At 52.7% G+C, this 19,848-nt stretch overlaps 2 protein-coding genes and 1 long non-coding RNA gene across 7 annotated transcripts in view; 2 read left to right on the top strand and 1 right to left on the bottom strand.

Moving 5' to 3' along the window:
- The window catches only part of LOC131508394 (SCO-spondin-like), a 56,892-nt gene extending 49,144 nt beyond the window's left edge, over positions 1–7,748 (top strand). Inside the window, exons 91-105 of the mRNA XM_058723483.1 lie at positions 211–257; positions 512–790; positions 1,167–1,325; positions 1,495–1,611; positions 2,073–2,211; positions 2,349–2,551; positions 2,698–2,825; positions 2,924–3,066; positions 3,201–3,247; positions 4,033–4,250; positions 4,552–4,647; positions 4,779–4,839; positions 5,128–5,258; positions 6,819–6,969; positions 7,583–7,748. Of these exons, the coding sequence (XP_058579466.1) occupies positions 211–257; positions 512–790; positions 1,167–1,325; positions 1,495–1,611; positions 2,073–2,211; positions 2,349–2,551; positions 2,698–2,825; positions 2,924–3,066; positions 3,201–3,247; positions 4,033–4,250; positions 4,552–4,647; positions 4,779–4,839; positions 5,128–5,258; positions 6,819–6,969; positions 7,583–7,605 (1,942 nt within the window). The 3' untranslated portion in view covers positions 7,606–7,748. The remainder of the gene's footprint in view (positions 1–210; positions 258–511; positions 791–1,166; positions 1,326–1,494; positions 1,612–2,072; positions 2,212–2,348; positions 2,552–2,697; positions 2,826–2,923; positions 3,067–3,200; positions 3,248–4,032; positions 4,251–4,551; positions 4,648–4,778; positions 4,840–5,127; positions 5,259–6,818; positions 6,970–7,582) is intronic.
- Positions 7,749–11,042: 3,294 nt separating this feature from the next.
- Positions 11,043–13,838, bottom strand: LOC131508771 (uncharacterized). Of its 2 annotated transcripts, XR_009260141.1 has the most exons (3): positions 13,729–13,838; positions 12,882–13,011; positions 11,043–11,535 (listed from the first exon to the last, which is right to left on the bottom strand). It is a non-coding gene; the product is annotated as an uncharacterized LOC131508771 (long non-coding RNA). The 2 variants fall into 2 exon arrangements; XR_009260140.1 differs by lacking the exon at positions 13,729–13,838 and having other exon boundaries at positions 12,882–13,251.
- The window catches only part of ZNF862 (zinc finger protein 862), a 36,973-nt gene continuing 30,537 nt past the window's right edge, over positions 13,413–19,848 (top strand). For 2 of the 4 annotated variants that reach the window (XR_009260139.1, XM_058723891.1), the window contains exon 1: positions 13,413–13,673. Coding sequence is in view for 2 of the 4 variants with exons in the window: in XM_058723891.1 (XP_058579874.1) it covers positions 13,650–13,673 (24 nt within the window). In the remaining 2 variants the exon portion in view is untranslated. Of the gene's footprint in view, positions 13,674–17,728; positions 17,752–19,848 lie in introns of all 4 variants that reach the window. The other 2 variants (XM_058723893.1, XM_058723895.1) reach the window with 2 other exon arrangements.

Here is a 19,848-nt window from a genome sequence, read left to right as displayed (position 1 = left end):
GGGGCGGGGAGGCAGCGTCAGAGGGCTGGGGCCAGGGAATGGGGAGGCAGGTGGCCCCACAGGGAAATTGCCCTGGCCTGGACCCAACCCCAACCTCATCCTGCTCCAAATGAGCCCAGAGCTCAGGCCACCCCTCCGTGAGCTCCACCAACCACCTCTCTGGGCTGAGTCTGGTCTCCCCAGTCTTACCCCTCCCACCCCCTCCCACAGTGAATGCCGGCATGGGGAGCTGAAGTGCACCAGCCAGGGCTGTCAAGGTAACGCTGCCCTGGAGAGACCCACTGTCCCCATTTGCCCAGGATTGGAAGGTTTCCTGGATCTGGGACCAGGACAGTCCCAGACAAACCGGGATGTTTGGTCACCCTCCCCTGACCCTCCCGGCAACCTCCTGCAGCCTTTCCTGTTTCCAGCCCTTCCTGGTCATAACTGGGTCTCCTCCCTCCCCCTCTACTGGGGCTTGTGGTCTCAGGGAGGGTCACTGGGAAGGGTGCCCACTTGCTGCCCTTTCTAGGTCTTCTGCCTCTGAGCGGGTGGTCCGAGTGGTCACCCTGTGGGCCTTGCCTGCCCCCTGGTGTGCTGGCCCCCGCCTCCAGGACTGCCCTAGAGGAGCACCGGTCTCAGCACCCAGCTGGCCTCTCCCCGACCTTGGCCCCCTTGCTGGCTTCGGAGCAGCACCGCCATCGCCTCTGTTTGGACCCGGAGACTGGGAGGCCATGGGCTGGGGACCCAGACCTGTGCATTGCACCACTCAGCCAGCAACGCCTCTGCCCGGACCCTAGGGCCTGCCATGGTAATACCGAGGGCCAGAGACCAACAGGGCAGGAGGGAGCCTGAGATGAGAGTGGAGGGAGGGGTACCTGGCCAGGTAGGCCTGGGCCATGTTGTTTATTTCAGTAGCCAGGTGCTTAACAGGCCTGCTAAGCCTCCTGCTTGCCCCCAGGGCCTGCGGGATTTGGGGAGATTTGGCGATCTGGCGCTGGGTGGGGGGGGTGGGGGGGGGCGGGCCGCAGCAGGAAGGATCCCTGCAGCCGTTGAAAGGGGAGGAAGGGGGCTTTGGGCGCTCCGGGCCTAGCAGAGTGTCTGTAGGGCTGGAGCTTGAGGCCTTGGGGTGGGAGCAAGAAGCCAGGGCAGGGCCCTGGGCGCTGACTTCCATTTTACCTCCCCAGACTTATGCCAGTGGAGTCCTTGGGGGCCCTGGAGCCCCTGCCAGGTGTCGTGCAGTGGGGGCTTCCGGCTACGCTGGAGGGAGGCAGGGGGCCCCCCTGGAGGAGGCTGCTGGGGGCCCTGGGCTCAGACTGAGAGCTGCAACGTGGAGCCCTGCCCAGGTAACCCCCATCCTGGCATCTGGGGGCGGGGCCAAGGACTGTAACACGGGAGATACCACCTGATGAGGATGTGGCCTCTGCTCCTGGAGGTGTGCCCTGGAGGGCAGGGTGCTGTCCTGGGGGCCCAAAAGTCGGTCCCCAACACAGACTCCTACCTTCTGGTCCTCAGGGGAGAGCTGTGAAGCCCAGGACACCGTGCCCACCCTTGACTGTGCCAACCAGTGCCCTAGAAGCTGTGTGGACCTCTGGGACCGCGTGCAGTGTCTGCAAGGACCATGCCGTCCAGGTGGCCGGGCCACGCCCACAGCCCAGCCTGGGAGCCCTAGGGCCTCAGACCAGAGCAGCTTGCTTCGCTGATCCCTACTTCCAGAGAGCATGTGACCTACAGGCGGGGACATGTTACAGGATCAGGGGTTATAGGGCAGCAAAGTGGATCCTTGGGTCACTTTCAGCACCTGGGTAGGGGTCCTGCATAGAGCGAGCCTTACCTAACATGGGCTTTGTCTGTGAGGACGTTCTGGCAGCCTCAAGGGTCCCTGGGGTGGGGCCCACACAGGGTAGGCTGGAGTGACCCATTCCTGTGCTCCAGCAGTGGGAACAGTGTGGAGACCGGGTCAAGTGGGGACTCGGGGGGCTGGGGTAGGGGAGGGTGCTCCAGGGTCAGCCTGAGGCTCCGGACCCCATCTAGCTGCCAGAGGGACGCGTGATGTGTGCCCGAACCTTGCTTGTCCTCCCCACCCCCCTCAGGCTGCCGCTGCCCCCCTGGCCAACTGGTACAGGATGGGCGCTGTGTGCCCATCTCCTCATGCCGCTGTGGCCTCCCCAGCCCCAATGCCTCATGGGTGGTGGCCCCAGCCGAGGTGGTACAGCTGGACTGCAAAAACTGGTATGGCTGCCCACTGGTGGCCAAGCAGGGGATGGGGAGTTTTAGGTGGGAGGCTTGGGACAGGTCAGGGTGGAGGGCGTTAGCGGGAAACAAAGGCCCTGTTCCCCTTGACTTGTGCCCTTGACCCCTGTCCGCAGCACCTGTACCAACGGGTCCCTGGTGTGCCCACGCCATGAGTGCCCAGTCCTTGGGCCTTGGTCAGCCTGGAGCAGCTGCTCTGCTCCCTGTGGTGGGGGCAGCATGGGGCGACGTAGGAGCTGTGAGGAGGGTCCTATGGGGGCACCATGCCAGGCCCAGCACACAGAGCAGCAGCAGGAATGTAACCCGCAGCCCTGCCCTGGTGAGCACCTGGGGTGGGGGAGTGAGGGGGGAGCCTCCCTGCCCTCTGGTGCTGCTGAGCTCGGCGGGAGTTCAGCAGCATGGGTGGCGGGTCCAAGGCGGTCCCCTCCCTGATACTCCACCTCACCGTCTGTGCGCTCCCCCCAGAGTGCCCGCCTGGCCAGGTGCCCAGTGCCTGTGCCGCTTCGTGCCCACGCCTCTGCTCGCATCTGCAGCCTGGTGTCCTCTGTGTGCAGGAACCCTGCCGGCTCGGCTGTGGCTGCCCTGGAGAGCAGGTACGGACAGTGCCCTGACTACCATATGGGGGGGCAGGCAGGTGGGGGGCAGAGAAGTGTGGTGTGAGTAGAAGTGAGCCCGCGCCTTCCTGCCGCAGCTGCTCCACAATGGCACGTGCGTGCCCCCTGCGGCGTGCCCCTGCACCCAGATCTCTCTGCCCTGGGGCCTTACCTTGACTCTTGAAGAACAGGCCCGGGAGCTTCCCCCAGGAACTGTGCTCACCTGGAACTGCACGCACTGGTGAGGGCCCCGGGCAGGGGGGACAGGGGGAGGAGGGAGCTAGGGCAGGGAGGGGGTGGAGGGCAGCGTTGCTGAGAATGGGGGTGGGGAGGAGGGCACTGGAGGCGTCCGAACACGTGCTTCTGTCTTCCCAGTATCTGCCAAGATGGAGCCTTCAACTGCTCCCCAGCTGACTGTCGTGGTGAGATGTGGCTGTGTAGGCCCCTGCTGGTCCTTCCAAAGCCAGGGTGGGGTTGACCCCGATGAGGGCAGAGGGCGCTGCCTGCCCTAGGCAAAGCTGTCTCTCCCAAGAAGCCCCTTCCTTGCTCTGTCCCCACTGGTGTTGGGGGCATTCCTGTGAGCACACGGCTGTGAGTGATGCAGGAAGTGGAGGGTCTTTCCCTGCAGATGAGGAAGCAAAGGCTGAGGGTGAGCTAAAGTAGGACCCTTGTCTGGCAGTGCCCAGGCAGGTGCCATCTGCCCTGTGCTATTTTACCCCCATCTGATCAAAGTCAACAGGCGTTTGCTAAGGGCTCACAGGTGCCCAGTTCGGGCACACTGGGCTCTGTGTGGATTCAGAGGCACACAGGCCTGGTGAGTCCTGAGCAGCCCCAGTCTGGCTGCTGAGGGCCAGCTCACCCACCGGAACAGGTAGGGACAGGAGACAGTTTCTGGCTCACTGACCAGCAGACTGCACCCACAGGACTGAAAATCGGTGCCACGGATGGAGAGGTCAGGGTGGACAGGACTGGTCAGGGGAGGCTTCCTGGAGAAGGCCAGACTCGAGTTAGGCCCCGTTAGTATTTGGAAGGTGGATAAGAGCAGACGGGCGTGTTTGGAGGTCCAGAGGCCCAGAGCCAGATGAGTGGACAGCGCTGGGAAGGCAGGAGGGACTCTAGGGGTGTCTGACGTGGGAGGGGGGAGAATCGAGGCCGGACCCAGGGCTGACCTGAGTGGTGGTGGTGGTGGTGGGGTCTTCCCTGGCAGAGTGCCCCTCCGGGGAAATGTGGCAGCAGGTGGCCCCTGGGGAGCCAGGGCCCTGCGAGCGGACGTGCCGGGAGCCCAATGCCACGGAGACCCAGGGCAGCTGCGGTGCAGGGCAGGCCCCAGGCTGTGTGTGCCAGCACGGACACTTCCGTAGCCAGGCGGGCCCCTGCGTGCCCGCAGACCACTGCGAGTGCTGGCACCATGGGCGTCCCCACCCGGTGAGACACCGCAGCCCCTCCGGGGCACCCAGCCCTCCCCCACCCCCGCCCCCCTCCACTGGCTCCTCCCCCTGTGCCAGGATCTGCAGCAGCAGACAGCTCGGCCATCAGCCATCACCCATCACACGGGGACAGTCTCCAGGCCCCATCAGCCCACCTCCCTCCCGAGACTCCTGTCCCTGACTTTGGTCTCTGGCCCCTGTCCTGACTGGTTTCAGGGATGGGGGGTGGGTGTAGTATAGAAAAGTCTAACTGGCAGAGATGGGTAGAGATGGACGGGAGGGTTCCCCCCTCTCCCCAGCCTGGATCCGAATGGCAGGAGGCCTGTGAGAGCTGCCGCTGCCTCCGTGGGAGGAGTGTCTGCACCCAGCACTGCCCCCTCCTCACCTGTGCCCAGGTACCCGCCTGCAGCGCTGCTGCCCTCCTTCCTAGGTCCCTCCCCAGAGGCTGGTCTTAGGGCCTTGAGCAGACAGTGCTGGGGCCCTGGGGTCATCCTCCTGAGAGCGCTGGGGACCACTCCCTCTGCAGGGCGAGGTGACCGTGCAGGAACCAGGGAGCTGCTGTCCCACTTGCCGCCGAGAGGCTCCGGGTATGCCGGGGACCTGGGGCACTTCCCGCCATGCCTCTCCCTGCTCTGGGCCCTTCTCCCAAACTGCTCCCGTGCCCACCCTAGGGGGCCTGCCGTCCCCAGTGCTGCCTACCATGGGGATCAGCAGAGTGGTGACGCCCAGTGCTGCATCATGGCACCTGGCCACCGCTGACCCAACAGCCTCAGGTGCCCCTCAGGTCCACAGTGTCCCCTTTACACAGAGTCCCCTCATCGAGGCCCTTTCTCTCTGCCCTGCTCCCGCCTCCTGTGCTCACCTTCTTCCCACAGAGGGGCAGGCAGCCTCCTGCCGGCATCTCACGGAGCTGCGCAACATCACCAAGGGCGCCTGCTACCTGGACCAGGTGGAAGTGAGCTACTGCAGTGGGCACTGCCCGTCCAGCATCAGCGTCATGCCTGAGGTGAGCGAGGGGGCTGCCGTGCAGGTCCAGGAGAGTCAGGTCAGCCTGCACCCCTGAGGGACTGCTGCGGCCAGCCTAGGCCTGGGCAATGCCCAGGGGACACGAGGGACTCGGTTGATCTCAAAGGGGCAAGGCTCAGAGCCAGGGGCGAGTTTTCACCAAGGTGGTGGCCTGCACCTGCTGCTTGGCCCTGTCACCCTCAGCGGGGCTTGGGCCCCAAGCCTACTCCAGGCCTCCACCCTGTGCTGCGGGCTTTCCAGGACATCAGCAAGAAAGGCACAAAGGACCTAAGTTAGGCTCTGGAATCACAGCCCATCATATAGCGAGGACAAGTTCTTTAGAACAGACCATTTACACACAGCATTGTCCCAGACATTCCTGGCAAGGCATATTATGAGCACGTCCCAGAAGACCTCTGCCCTGTGCGTGCTCTCCTTGGACCCAGAAGGCCCAGCCCTGCTCCACGTGCAGACCTTGTCAGGGGCTCTGTGCCCACCCTGACTTCCCCCATCCTGAGCCTGGAGAGCTGTGGCTCCAGTTCTAGCCTGGGAGGGTCCTGGCCCTGCCTCAGCTCACCGATGGTGTGGCCATTCCCTCCTGTCTCGACCCACCTGGGTCATCTATTCCTGGAAGACAGAGGTGCTTTCCTACCTAGTCCTCAACGCTTGGCCACTCTCTGCTCCCCTGGGTGCTCCCAGTACCTCCTGGTATTCCCAGACCATTCCCAAACAGTGTTTGGATTTGTTAAAACATAGGAAAGGAGAGTGGTTAAGACATTTTTTTCCTCCCCTGGGGAGGAAAAGTGAGTGATAGCGGGATAGAAATCAGATGGAGATTTGTTTTTACTGAAGTATAATTGACATGCAATGTTAGTTTCAGGCGCACACATAGCGATTCCACAATTCTGTAAATTACACTGCGCTCCCCACAATAAGTGTAGTCGCCATTCAGTGGTATTGTGTTATTAACTATACTCCCTATGCTGTACTCTTCATCCCCAGAGGGTTTTTTTTTTTTAACTGAATCTTTTGTAACTTGGTGCTGTTGAATATAGTGCCTGTTTCAAAAGTAAAATTACAATGGAATTATACAGAAGTTAAATCAAATATTGGGTGACACTCACGTAGTTACTATATAATCGAATAGCAGGAGGGGTCTGGAGTGAGAACTCACTTTTCACTTAGGGTCACAATTGTGCAGTTTAGAGCTTCCCACCTTGCAGCGTCAGAAAGTATTAGATCCGCCCAAGGGGATGGTAAACAAGCCCCTTGGGGGAGGGCCGTATCTCTCCCCTGCTGCCAGCAGGCAGTGATGAGCAGTTAAAAGCATTCTTACCGTGCAGGTGCGAGCTCAGATGGCTGGGGCTTACAGTGAAGGAGGTGGGCTTCTTGGGGAAACGAGAGCTTGATGGCGACACATCCCTTCCCTGCCCCGCTGCCCTGCTTGGCCAGGAGTGTTGGGCCCTGGCCGTACCCCGGATGGGAAGGCCAAGAGAGGGAAGGGAGGTGGCTCGGGCAAACTCGCGTGGCCCCTCCCCAGCTCAGCCACGCCCTCCCGCAGGAGCCTTACCTGCAGAGCCAGTGCGACTGCTGCAGCTACAGCCTGGACCCCGAGAACCCCGTGCGGGTCCTGCACCTGCGCTGTCCCGACGGCCACGCGGAGCCCGTGGTGCTGCCGGCCATCCGCAGCTGCCAGTGCAGCGCCTGCCAGGGTTGGTCTGGGCGGGGCGGGGCGGGGCTGGGGTGGGAGGGCCGGGGACCTAGGCTGGACACTCGCAGGGGCGGGGCCGGGCCTTCCGAAAGGCGCCCCGTTTCCCGAAGCTCAGGCCCTCGTGGGATTCATCCCTCTTGACCCCCTCTGACCCTCTTCGTCCCCCGTCTTGGCTTGCTTGTTGGCTTCGTCTCCAATCCAGCGCAAGCTTGGGTGTTTGGAGTCAGTCACAGCTGCTTCCTCCCAGCTCATCCGTTTCCTTCCTTGCTGAGCGTCCGTGACCTCAGCTTCGAGACCTGGCTGACTGTGCACAGGGTTTTGGCGGTGGGGGGGGGGGGGGGGCTTGGTGGCAGCGCATGTGTGAAGCGCCTGCCAGGTGCCTGGTTCTTGATAGGTCCCTGAGGCCACTTTGTGGCAGGTGAGAGAGAAACAGGTGCAGGGGCGCTCACAGCGCCTGGGTGGAGCGCAGCGCAAAAGCACGCCTTTCTCTGGGTTTCTCCCTGGCGGGGCTTCTCTCCTGCCAGTCTGCTCCACTGCTCCCCCTCTAGCTGCACCCCTTCCCGGCCTGACCACTGCCTCTGTGCCAGTGCATCTCCCCCTTATCTGTCCTCCAGGAGGTGATTTCTCAAAGCACTGACGGTCCCGCTGGATGAGGCTGCCCAGCCACCACCCCTCGTGCGATCACCGGGCCCAGAGGCCCCGACCCCCTCCTCCCGTGCCCACCCATCCGCTCCATGCCCTGGTACCAGCATATCCCAAATAAAGTGACATCAGCAGCAAGCTTGTGTGCAGAGTCTGCGTCTGGGGACCAGAGAAGAGAGGGAGGCAGGGTGGGTCTGAGCCCCGGCCTTGACCTGCACAAGGACTGCCTCCAGGAGATTTCTGTTAATCTGCCATGCTGGTGAACCGGGCAGGCCTCGGTTTGCACTTCAGCAGGTTGAATATAAAGTCTGGAGTTCTCTGGTTCCCGGTTTCTGCTGCCCGGTTCTGCCTCTTCCGCCCGCAAAGAGCCCTCTTCCTATACGTTGCTGGTTGTAGTCGGCGCTGCCCACCTACACCACCTTCTCCTGCTTCCAGATGCCATTCCCTGTCATCCAGAGAAGAGTTCGGCTCATGGGTCATACTCCTTGTCACGGACACTCGGTGTCCGTGTGGATAATCCATTCAGTTCTCACCCCCTCACCTCCAATGACCTTTCCCTTCACCACTCAGATATTTTCAAACACTTCCAAATATTTACTTACGGATCATGACTTCCTATCATTCCAGTTTACTTGCTCTGGTACCCCACCGCTATCATTTATTTCAGATTCATTGAGCCCACCGGGTTCTCACTTTTCATTAGCTCTCTCCTGTCTCCCCCTCAGGATTCATGGTCTGCATGGTCATCCTCAGCACCAACTGCACAGTAGAAGCACCCGGGGAGCTTTTGAGATCCTACCAGTGCTCGGGCCCCATCCTGAACCCTTTAAATCAGATTCTTTGGAAGCCTCATGGGTAATTCTATGTGCACCTAGCTGGAATTGAGAACCACATGTCATTATAAATCACTCCAATGCAAGTACCATTAAATCCCTTGATTTTCTTTTTTAAACTATCTTTTTAAATTGATTTATTTTGAGAGAGAGAGAGAGAGAGAGCAGGGGAGGGGCAGAGAGAGAAGGGGAGAGAGATCCCAAGCAGGCTTGGAGCTGTCAGTGCAGAGCCCAATGGGGGGCTCGATCCCACAAACCATGAGATAGTGACTGGAGCTGAGATTAAGAGCCGGATGTTTAACCAACTGAGGCCCCCCACCTTGCTTTTCTATTGCCATTCATACTCCATACCTGGCAATCCTCCAGCTCAAACATCTGCCCAAGTTTCTGCTTCCAGACAGAATTTTGCAGATAGTCTGTTTTTGCCTTCAATTTGTAATCACAAACCTCAAACAGGGCTTTAATTCGATTTGCCCATTCTGCACATTGTTCCCCCATAAACTCTATTTCCTCTTTTCTGCACTGACTATGCATGCCTTCTCTTCTTCCCCACCCCCTTCATTTTCATGAGATGACCTTGTCTCATTGAGATAATGTCAGATGGGGATTCTCTCAGCAAATCTACCAAACAAGTCTACACGGACTCTGTCTTCTCCTTCTTCCCGCGGGGTGTCATCTAGAAGTGTCCCTACCCCTGGAAAGAGCCCTTGGTCCTGTGGTCCTGCCTCCTTGCCTTTCCTCACCTGTGCTTAACCATCATTTCCCTTTCCACCAACAATAGAAACATGATCTTGTGTCTTACATTTGGATCCCACACTTCCTTCCAGATACTGCCCCGTCTTTCTGTACTTTTTTATGGGAAAACGTTTTCAATCACCAACCCTTGCTTTCTCAACCACCTCCCCTCCAACTTTAAACATTTTTTAAAAAAATTTATTTATTTAGAGAGAGCACGAGGCAGGGGAGGGGCAGAGAGGAAGCCAGAATTCCAAGCAGGCTCTGCACCAGCAGCTTGGAACCCGGCATGGGGCTCAAATTCACGAACCATGAGATCATGACCTGAGCCCAAACCAAGAGTCAGAAGCTTAACCGACTGAGCCACCCAGGCGCCCCTCACCTCTAACTTTTAAACCCCTAAACAAGAATTTGTTATAAGGAGACAGAGATAACTCAAGGGCAGAAATACAGCTCTCCAAGGTATATACAGAGAGGTACAGCTATAACTGAGCTGGGAGCTGGAGATTGGAAGGCCACCCGGAGTCTTCTGTCTTATTTCTTTTTTCTCTCAGTAACACAGACTCCTCCTACCAGGGACTGCACCTGCCAGAGGGAGCCAGCTCAAAGCACACAAAGCTGTGAACTGAATTGTGGTCCCCCAAACTCCTAGGTTGAGTCCCTAAACCCCAATGTGACTATATTTGGAAATAGGACCTATACAGAGGTAACTAAGGTTAAGGCTGATAGGATTAGTGTCCCCTATAAGATAAGATACCAGAAAGTTCATTCTCTCCTGAGTACAGAGAAGAGGTCATATAAGCACATAGCAAGGTGGTGCGACCTATAAGCCAGAGACAGAAGTCTCACCAGAAGCCAACCATGATCTGGGACTTCCAGTCTCCAGAACTGTGGGGAAGCAAATTTCTCTATGTTGTTATGGCAGCCTGAGCTGAGGTCAAATATTATAGGTCCGTTCACATAGATTGAAATCCGTCGTATTTCTAGAAAAGGTATTCTTATTGGCCCCTGCGTTGAACCATGGCCAGGAGTGCAGAGTCGTATAATGGAAAATGGTTACTTAGGACCTACTCAGGGGTGATAATCAAAATATTTAACAGTCAGTATGGCAATATATACTAATAAAATTTTTAAATATAAACTGGGGCACCTGGGTGGTTCAGTCGGTTAGGCATGTGACTTCGGCTCAGGTTGTGATCTCATGGTTTATGAGTTCAAGTCCCGCATTGGGCTCTGTGCTGACAGCTCAAAGCCTGGGGCCTGCTTTGGATTCTGCGTCTCCCTCTCTCTCTGCCCCTCCCCCACTCTCACTCTGTCTCTGTCTCTCTCTCTCTCTAAAATAAAACATTAAAAAAAGTTTAAATATAAACTATATCTGCTTTATTTTTTATTTAAAACTTTGAAATATGACTTAGAGGCGCCTGGGTGGCTTGGTCGGTTAAGCGTCCAACTTTGGTTCAGGTCATGATCTCTTGGTTCACGAGTTTAAGCCCCACCTCGGGTTCTGTGCTGACAGCTGAGCCTGGAGCCTGCTTCGGATTCTGTGTCTCCCCCTCTCTCTGCTCCTCCCCCGCTCACACTATGTGTCTCTCAAAAAATGAATAAACGTTAAAAAAAAATTTTAAAAACCCCAAACTTCAAATTATGACTTAAAACACCCATATGTAAAAGTACAGAAAACATTTTTATAGTTGATTTTACCAACACTTTTATAATAATCACTGCCTTACTTTCTGTCATTTTACTTCTATGTATACATAATGGGAGGGCCACATGGGGGCTTTCTGGAGTGCTGGAGATTTTCTGTCTCTGATCTGAGTGGTGGCTACCTGGCACACAGGTAAAAACACATCAAGTTATACACTTAAGATTTCTGCACTTTATTATTTGTCCTATTATTATTACATACATTACACCCATATATATTACAAACAAAACAATATATGGTTACAATGACTTCAAATAATTTTATGTCTGTGACCAGGGCACTGGGGTGCAAAAGTATCTGGCCCCAGGGGTCCCAAACAGACCAGGTTCGGTCACTCGCTGCTGACAAAGTCCAAAGACAGAGAGATGAGCGGTGGTGAAACAAGAAAGGAGTGCATTTCAGTGTGGCCAATGCTGGGAAGACAGCGGACTAGTGTTTCAAAGACTATCTCCAAAACCTCTGGGTTTTACAGGGAAAATGTGGGCAAAAGTTGGAGGGGGGGGTACATGCAGGTGGGCAGTAAAGGTAAGGTCGATCGCTGTCTTGAAGTCAGTCATGTGGGGTCTTGCTGGCTAGGGGCACTTGTTACTGCTTGAGGGGCTAGTTCTGGTCCCCATCACAGGATGCTTTGCCTGAGTTAAGACAAAAGCTGGGAAGAACATAACCAATCAGAAAGTATAGATGAGCTCAAGATGGAGGCGGTTGATGTTCTGTTTCATGTCTTTTTTTTTTTTTTTTTAATGTTTATTTATTTTTGAGAGAAAGAGAGCGTGAGCGGGGGAGGGGCAGAGAGTGAGGGAGACACAGAATCCGAAGCAGGTTCCAGGCTCTGAGGGGTCAGCACAGAGCCGGACGTGGGGCTCGAACTCACGGACTGTGAGATCTTGGCCTGAGCCAAAGTCAGATGCTTAACCTGAGCCACCCAGACGCCCTGGATGTCTATTAAAGAAGATGAGAGAATAGGGGCGCCTGAGTGGCTTAGTCTGTTAAGCGTCCAACTCTTGATTTTGGCTCAGGTCATGATCTCATGGTCATGAGACTCAGCCCCACCTTGGGCTCCAAGCTGGGGGTGGAGCCTGTTCAAGATTCTCTTTCTCCCTCTGCGGCAGCTCACACTTGCCCTCGAACTCTCTCTCTCTCACAAAACAAAACAAAACAAAAAACAAAACAGAGAGAGAGAGAGAGAAGAAAGGAAAGCAAGTATATCTTTATAGAGCTTGGACTTCTTTCTTTCCTCCTTAAATTCATCCTCTACTCTGCAGTATGCCTGATCCAACTGAAGTGCAAATTGGCCCACACCATTCACCCTCTTAAAGCTCATTTCAGACTCCTTAAGGTAGCATACAATGCCCTCCATGTCCAGCCCCCAAGTATCTCTCCAATGTCTTTTCCCACAACCTCCTGTCTTATGCTGCACCTACCATTTGCTCACCTGCCTGGCTTAATTTATGCTATTTCTTATGGCCACTGCCCTCTTAACAACACCTTTGTTCCCCTCCTATTTTAGCTCAGGCTACCATAACAAAATGCCATAGGCCCGGTGGCTTAAACGGCAGACATTTATTTTCTCACTGTCCCGGAGAATGGGAGTTCAAGACCAAGATGCCATCATGGCCAAGATGATGGTGGGAACTCTCTTCCTGGCTTAGAGATAGCTGTCTTCTCACTGTTTCCTCATCTGGCAGAGAGACAGCAAGCTCTCTGGTGTCTCTTCTTGTAAGGACACTAATACCATCATGAGAGCCCCATCCTCATGATCTCGTCTAAACCTAATTACCTCCCAAAGGCTCCACATCAAAATATTGTCACACAGGGGTTACATACAAATTCGGGGGTTATACAATTCCTTCCATAGCACCTCATGGCTGACTCCTAGTCTTTAATTTAGTCCAGGTGCCACTTCCTCAGGAAATCCTTGACCTAAGCACCCCATATTCTCCCACCACTGTACTCTAAACGGTGACAAAGTGTGCTTTCATAGGGTCCTGTGCTTACCTCTCTCCTTGCACTTGTGTCTTTATTTTGTAGTTATCTGTTTCTGGTCTGTTTCCCCAATAGACTGTAAGCTCCTTGAAGGCACGGTTTTGTTTCATTCAGCTGTGTATTCCCAAACCTTGCACGGTGCCTGGCAACATGGTAGGCAGCCAATGATGCTTTTTGAATAAATGTTAAAAAAAAAAAAAAAAAAAAAAAAAAAAAGTATTGCCCTCCTTGATTAAATAAAGTCTGAAACCTTCAAGGTTGACAGTGGTCGTAAAAATGCGAGGGAACAGACCCAAGAACAGGCATTCTCACAGCCCAGGGAGATCTGTTTGCCTTTAACGCAAGATCTGGGAGAGCGTGGTGGGGATGCCACCTTTCGACCCTCAAGCGCGGCGGGAAGAGCAGGGAGCGAGCTGTTCTGCGTCCAATCAGGGTCCAGCATTTCGGGAGCCAATAGCGGCTTGAGAGCCACTTAACTAGGCCGGACTACACTTCCCGTGATGCCCCGCCGTCTCGGGCCTGGCGGCTGCCGTAAAGCGGCTCGCCCGACACGGCGCTAGTCCGCGCTGCTCGCCTCTCCCGGCATCGGGAGAGCTACCGCCCTCCCGACGTGGGGGAGCCGGTTCTCGGCCGCGCGCCCTCCCCGCCGGGGCGTCCTGCCCTCCGGGGGCCCCGGTCCCCAAGGTGGTCGCGGCGGCGGCATCCTCAGGCCAGGCCGCGGGGGGAGGGGGCGGCCTGGAGGCAGTGGCGGGGTCAGCACGGGCCACCTCAAGCAGGGCCATGGAGCCCAGGGAGTCGGGGAAGGTAGGCCTGGAAGGGCCCTGGGGCCGCCCACTCCCCTCCCGTGTAGATCCCTGACCTGGGCTCCGGCGAGGCGGGCGGTATGGGCGGAGTCCCCGCAGATGAGCCATCCTTGCAGGGAACGACTCGCCCGCTCGCCCGCCGCCTCGTTCTCCACACTTGGGCGGCCTTCTCCGGGCGGGTGTGGCGGGGAGGAGCGGGAGTCCCGCGCAGCCTCTCGGCCCCCCTTCCCTCTCCCGGTGGCCAAGCCGCCCTCTGCCCCGTGGCCACCCGGTTGATGCTGGGGTGGGTGACCGACTCAGGGTAGTGATGCAGAAGTGCTTCCTGTTTCCCCACACCTCTGTTGGGAGTTTTGAAGAGGCCCAGCATGTTTTAAGGCTGGCTAAAACCGTAGTGGAAGGCCGGGGGTAGGGATTACCGAGAAGCAGGGTGAAGGTTTGGCCCTGACTAGATCCCCCTTCCCAAGAAAGGGCTGAGAAGAAAAAGAGAAGGCATCCGGCATATTTCTTGCCCACTTAAAAGTTACTGGCTTATCTACTTCGTGGAGTATCCGAGCACTGCCCAGAAGCATATTCCATAAACTTGCTTCAGGCTTGGGGTAGGAGGCTGTGAGTTGGAACAAAAGATGGGAAAAAGTGCTTGACGGTAGAGTTCAGTGGCTTTGACGGGATTGCTAGAGGCAGTGTCAGAAGACCAACTCGGTTGTAGGCATCTGACTTGGAGACCGTGGCAGCCTCTTGGGACTAAGATCTTTCTGGATGTTCTTGGCAGCCTGCTGCCAATTTTTATTTCTTCTTTGGCGCAGAGGGAATTCACTCCACATATGTTTTCAAGTGTGTATTGAGTCCTTTTAAAAAAGAAATTCACTTAAGAAACATGCAGTCTGTGGTCTACTGTGAGCTAGATGGTGGAATACAGGATAAACATGAAGAGACCACTTTCCGCAAAGAGCTCTCCGTGGGAGAGAGTTGCTGACTTCAATAACTAGGACAAGCCTGAAAGCGCTGTCTCAGAGACAAAAGAGAAAAGATAATGAGGTTATTTCCACGCTGTAGCTTCTTCTGGAAAGGCTGGGAAGGAATGAGTTACAAAAGAAGTTACCCCATGCTTAAGTCTCTCTTCCACACTCCCTCTCCTCCACAAGCTACAGTGATGCATTTATGTAACAGATGAAACAACCCAAGTAAACAGTGTGAGACAAAGCTCAACAGAACCCAACTAAAGAAAGATTGAAGGTGAACCATGTGCCAGCCTCACGATAAACACTGTAGGGGATATCAAAGTAGTCAAGGAAATGGCCCGTACCCTCAGGGAATATCCCCTGATTAGTTTCAACTAAACCTGAGTTTGGGGAGCAAAGTGTAATGTGGAAGAAGGATTGTTGGAAATTGAAATTAGCAGTTTGAGGTTGATCTCAAACTATTCTGTTTAGTTGTAGGCTTTCTTAGCATTTAATGGGAGAAGAGAAAAATGCAAACAATTTGGGAGGTAGGGGAGAAATGTGATGTCCCGTCCAGGCCCAACCACTAAATGAAACCCCCCCCCCCCCTTGGGGACTGGAACTTTCACTCTTGATTCTAATCTTGATTGTAGGGTGTCTCCAAAAGATGCTCACCCTTCCAAATGCATCAGTTTTCTAACCTGGGAAATTAGAAGGTTATCCAAAGACGAAATAAAGCGACTGCAAACACTGGATGTCTTGCACATGAGTGGCAGTAACTAGGCTGGGTGCAATGTCTGCTAAAGTTCCATTCTGAGTATCTTTTTTTGGTGCTATTTTGTGATATTTGTTAACTAACAGCAGTCTTGGCCTATTGGATTGGGTGGGGGGTATCTTACATGTCACTGGCAGAATAAAGGAAAGAAGTCAAAGACTTTTCGCCATCACTCTATCCCATTATCCTGTTTTATTTTCTTCCCAACCTTTATCACTATATAAATTCTCACAATTATTTATTCTCACATGTGCTGACTTTGCTCTCTGTTGTATCCCCAGTTAGGACAATGGAGCAGCGTGTGGCATTTAATAAGTTCTCAGTATTTTTGGAATGAATGACTCATAAAGTAGCGTTGCTACAGGATCCCTTTTGCTAGAGGTTGTGAATGCTCTGGAGCTCGCTGCAGTCTGACACCCCATGTGCCCTCTGGGAGACTGTATTTTTAGTGCTGCCACATAGGGGTATTTATTGTGTGTAGAGTTATTGCCTCAGCATTTCTGGTTCTTGCCCCTTCTGCCTTGTCCATGGAAGTGCTCACTCCTATCTCCCTTTTCTCTAGACCCAGTTCTATTATTACACTTACTGGTATCTCTCAGCTCCCAAGAGATTTTAATCTGGACAACAGTGATAGTGTTTTCCATATTTTAGGATCACCATGCACCAAGCCCATGAGAAACAACTAATAAATGTATTTGGAATGAAATAATTAAGAGCCTGTGAAATACTTTGTATGTAATGTGGTGGGGGGAAGGGGTAGGTAATGGTGAAGGAGGTCATAACATAAGCCAATCAGCATAGGTTTCCTGAGTACCTCCAGCTCCATAAGAGATACCAGAGGCTTCCTTGCTCAGGAGAAAGAGAAATGCGTGGACCACGTGGTTAGGGAATCCCTCTCGAAAGAGGCGGAATGTGAATAGGAACCTGATGAGTAGGTACAAGGAAATAGGCGGAGTCAGGGAATCTAAAGGTCGGTGTGTAGAAGGAGGAAAGACGCAAGACATGTTAAGTGATTGCAATGGCACTAATCTGTCTGCAGTAGAGATTCCAGGTCGGACAATACACAGAGCTCAAGTTAGGAAGGTGGATTAGTTTCAGATCAAGGGAACTTGGTGCGGGGCTAAGTCAGAGCTCTGCCGTATAGACAGAGGGAACCACTAAAATAGAACATCCAGAGATACTCTTTGCTTTATATATAGGTAAAGAATTGCTTTTATTGAAGATTTGTGTTTTCTTTACATGGACATCAATTGGAATCAGAAGGTTCTTGCCATAATATTGGCTAAAAGAGAGATACCAGAGTTAGGGCAATCACTCTTGTTGGGAAGATACTTCTTTATTATCTAAGCATTCAGTCCTGGTCATTCCCTTCATCCTTGTGGATGCTGAATGATGGGCCCATTGGCTTTCATTAGAAGCCCACCTGTTCCCTCAGGAAGAAAGGGGAAGGGGTGGGTGTGAATAGGGAGCCTTGCTTGTCCTTGGTTACAAGTTCAACCTGTCCTGTTTGGAACAGCTTGCTTGCTAGTCCTGGGGCACAGTAATCACCCCGGGTTCTGCCTTCGGTCTAACCTCAAGCATCCTCTTCCCCCTTCCCCCTGTTGGCTCCCCTTAGACCATATCTTATGTGTACCCCTTTGCTGTCTGACTGCCTTGTTTTAGTGGAGCGCATCCTCCAGCAGGATTTTGGAAATATAATCACGTTTTGCATTGGAAGACACTCTGAGTGCAAATAGTTATTTCAAACGTGCACATTTGGCAGGGCAATTCTATTAAAAAATATTTTTTACTGAAGTACCACTGCCATACTATGTTTTATTAGTTTCAGGAATGCAACATAGTGATTGGACAATTCTACACGTGACTCAGTGCTCACTGCAAGTGTTGTTACCGTCTGCCACTGCACAGCATTATTAAATATTATAGGGGCGCCTGGGTGGCGCAGTCGGTTAAGCGTCCGACTTCAGCCAGGTCACGATCTCGCGGTCCGTGGGTTCGAGCCCCGTGTCGGGCTCTGGGCTGATGGCTTGGAGCCTGGAGCCTGTTTCCGATTCTGTGTCTCCCTCTCTCTCTCTGCCCCTCCCCCGTTCATGCTCTGTCTCTCTCTGTCCCAAAAAAAAAAAAAAAAAAAAAAAAAAGTTGAAAAAAAAATATTGACAGCATTCTCCGTTGCGTACTGTTCAGCCCCATGTCTTATTTGTTTTATGACTGGAAGTTTGTGTCTCTTAATCCCCTTCACCTATTTCTCCCACAGCCATCCCCCCATCCCTCTGGCAACCACCAGTTTGTTCTCTGTGTTTATGAGTCTGTTTCAGTTTTTTGTTACTTTGTTTTCTTTTTTAGATTCCACTAAAATTCCACTTTAGGTAAGTCATATTCTATTTGTCTTTTTTGTCTGACTTATTTCACTTAGCATAATACCTTCTAGATCCACCCATGTTGTCACAAATGGCAAGATCTCATTTTTTTTTTTAATTTTTTTTAACGTTTATTTATTTTTGAGACCGAGAGAGACAGAGCATGAATGGGGGAGGGTCAGAGAAAGGGAGACACAGAATCTGAAACAGGCTTCAGGCTCTGAGCTGTCCGCACAGAGCCCGACACGAGGCTCGAACCCACGGACCGCGAGATCATGACCTGAGCCGAAGTCGGCCGCTTAACCGACTGAGCCACCCAAGCGCCCCAAGATCTCATTCTTTTTTATGGCTGATATTGATGTGGCTGATTATATGGCTGATATATAGTATTTCTGTGTTTTTTTTTTTTCAACGTTTTTTATTTATTTTTGGGACAGAGAGAGACAGAGCATGAACGGGGGAGGGGCAGAGAAAGAGGGAGACACAGAATCGGAAACAGGCTCCAGGCTCCGAGCCATCAGCCCAGAGCCTCCAGGCTCCGAGCCATCAGCCCAGAGCCTCCAGGCTCCGAGCCATCAGCCCAGAGCCTGACGCGGGGCTCGAACTCACGGACCGCGAGATCGTGACCTGGCTGAAGTCGGACACTTAACCGACTGCGCCACCCAGGCGCCCCAGTATTTCTGTTTTTAACTCTTTGAGGAATCTCCGTATTGTTTTCCACAATGGCTGCAACAATTTACATCGCAAACAGGGCAGGAGTGCTCTCTTTTCTGCATATCCTCATCAGTACTTGTTATTCCTTACCTTGTTTTTTTGTTTTTATTTTAAGTAATCTTTACACCCAGTGTGGGGCTTGAACTCACAACCCCGAGATCAAGAGTTGTGTGCTCTACTGACTGAGCCAGCCATGTACTCCTGTGATTTCTTGTCTTTTTGATACTAGCCATTCTGACTGGGGTGCAAGGTGATATCTCATTGTTCTTTGATTTGCATTTCCCTGATGATTACATCATTTCATGTGTCTGTTGACCATCTGTATGTCTTCTTTGGAAAAATGTCTATCCAAATCCTCTGCTCATTTAAAAAAAATTTTTTTTAGTGTTTATTTATATCTGAGAGAGAGACAGACAGTGTGCGAGCAGGGGAGGGGGAAAGAGAGATGGAGACAGAATCTGAAGCAGGCTCCAGGCTCTGAGCTGTCAGCACAGAGCTGGATGCAGGGCTCGAACTTGTGAGCCATGAGATTATGACCTGAGCCAAAGTCAGACACAACCGACTGAGCCACCCAGGCACCCCTGTGTCTGCTCATTTTTTAGTTAGGTTTTTTTTTTTTTTTTTTTTTTTTTAGGATGTTGAGTTCTGTAAGTTCGTTATGTATTTTGGATATTAACCTCTTATACATCATTTACAAATATCTTCTCCCATTCACTGGTTGCCTTTTTGTTTTATTGATGGTTTCCTTCACTGTGCAAAAACCTTTTATTTTGGTGCAGTCCCAACAGTTTATTTTTACTTTTATTTCCCTTACCTGAGGAGACATCTTGTAAATATGTTGCTAAGCTTGATGTCTAAGAGATTACTGCCTATGTTTTCTGTTAGGAGTTTTATGGTTTTAGTTCTCACATTTAGGTCTTTAAGCCACTTTGAGATTTTTTTTGTGTGTATGGTGTAAGAGAGTAGCCCAGTTTCATTCTTTTGCATCTAGTTATACAGTTTTCCCAGCACTATTTATTGAAAAGTCTGTCTTTTCCCCCATTGTATATACCGGCCTCCTTAGTCACAAATTAATTGACCATATACAAGGGGGGTTATTTCTGGGTTTTCTGTCCTGTTCTGTTGATCTATGTGTCTGTTTTTGTGCCAGTACCATACTGTTTAGATTAATACAGTTTTGTAGTATATCTTGAAATCTGAGATTGTGATACTTCCAGCTTTGGTCTTTTTTCTGAAGATTGCTTTGGCTATTTGGGTCTTTTGTGGTTCCATACAAATTTTAGGATTCTTTGTTCTAGTTTTGTGAAAAGTGGTGTTAGTGTTTTGATATGGATTGCATTGAATCTGTAGATTGCTTTGGGTAATATGGACATTTTGACAGTATTGATTCTT

The sequence above is a fragment of the Neofelis nebulosa genome, chromosome 4, assembly GCF_028018385.1.
Source record: "Neofelis nebulosa isolate mNeoNeb1 chromosome 4, mNeoNeb1.pri, whole genome shotgun sequence".
NCBI lineage: Eukaryota > Metazoa > Chordata > Mammalia > Carnivora > Felidae > Neofelis > Neofelis nebulosa.
This window is presented reverse-complemented; position numbering and strand designations above follow the sequence as displayed.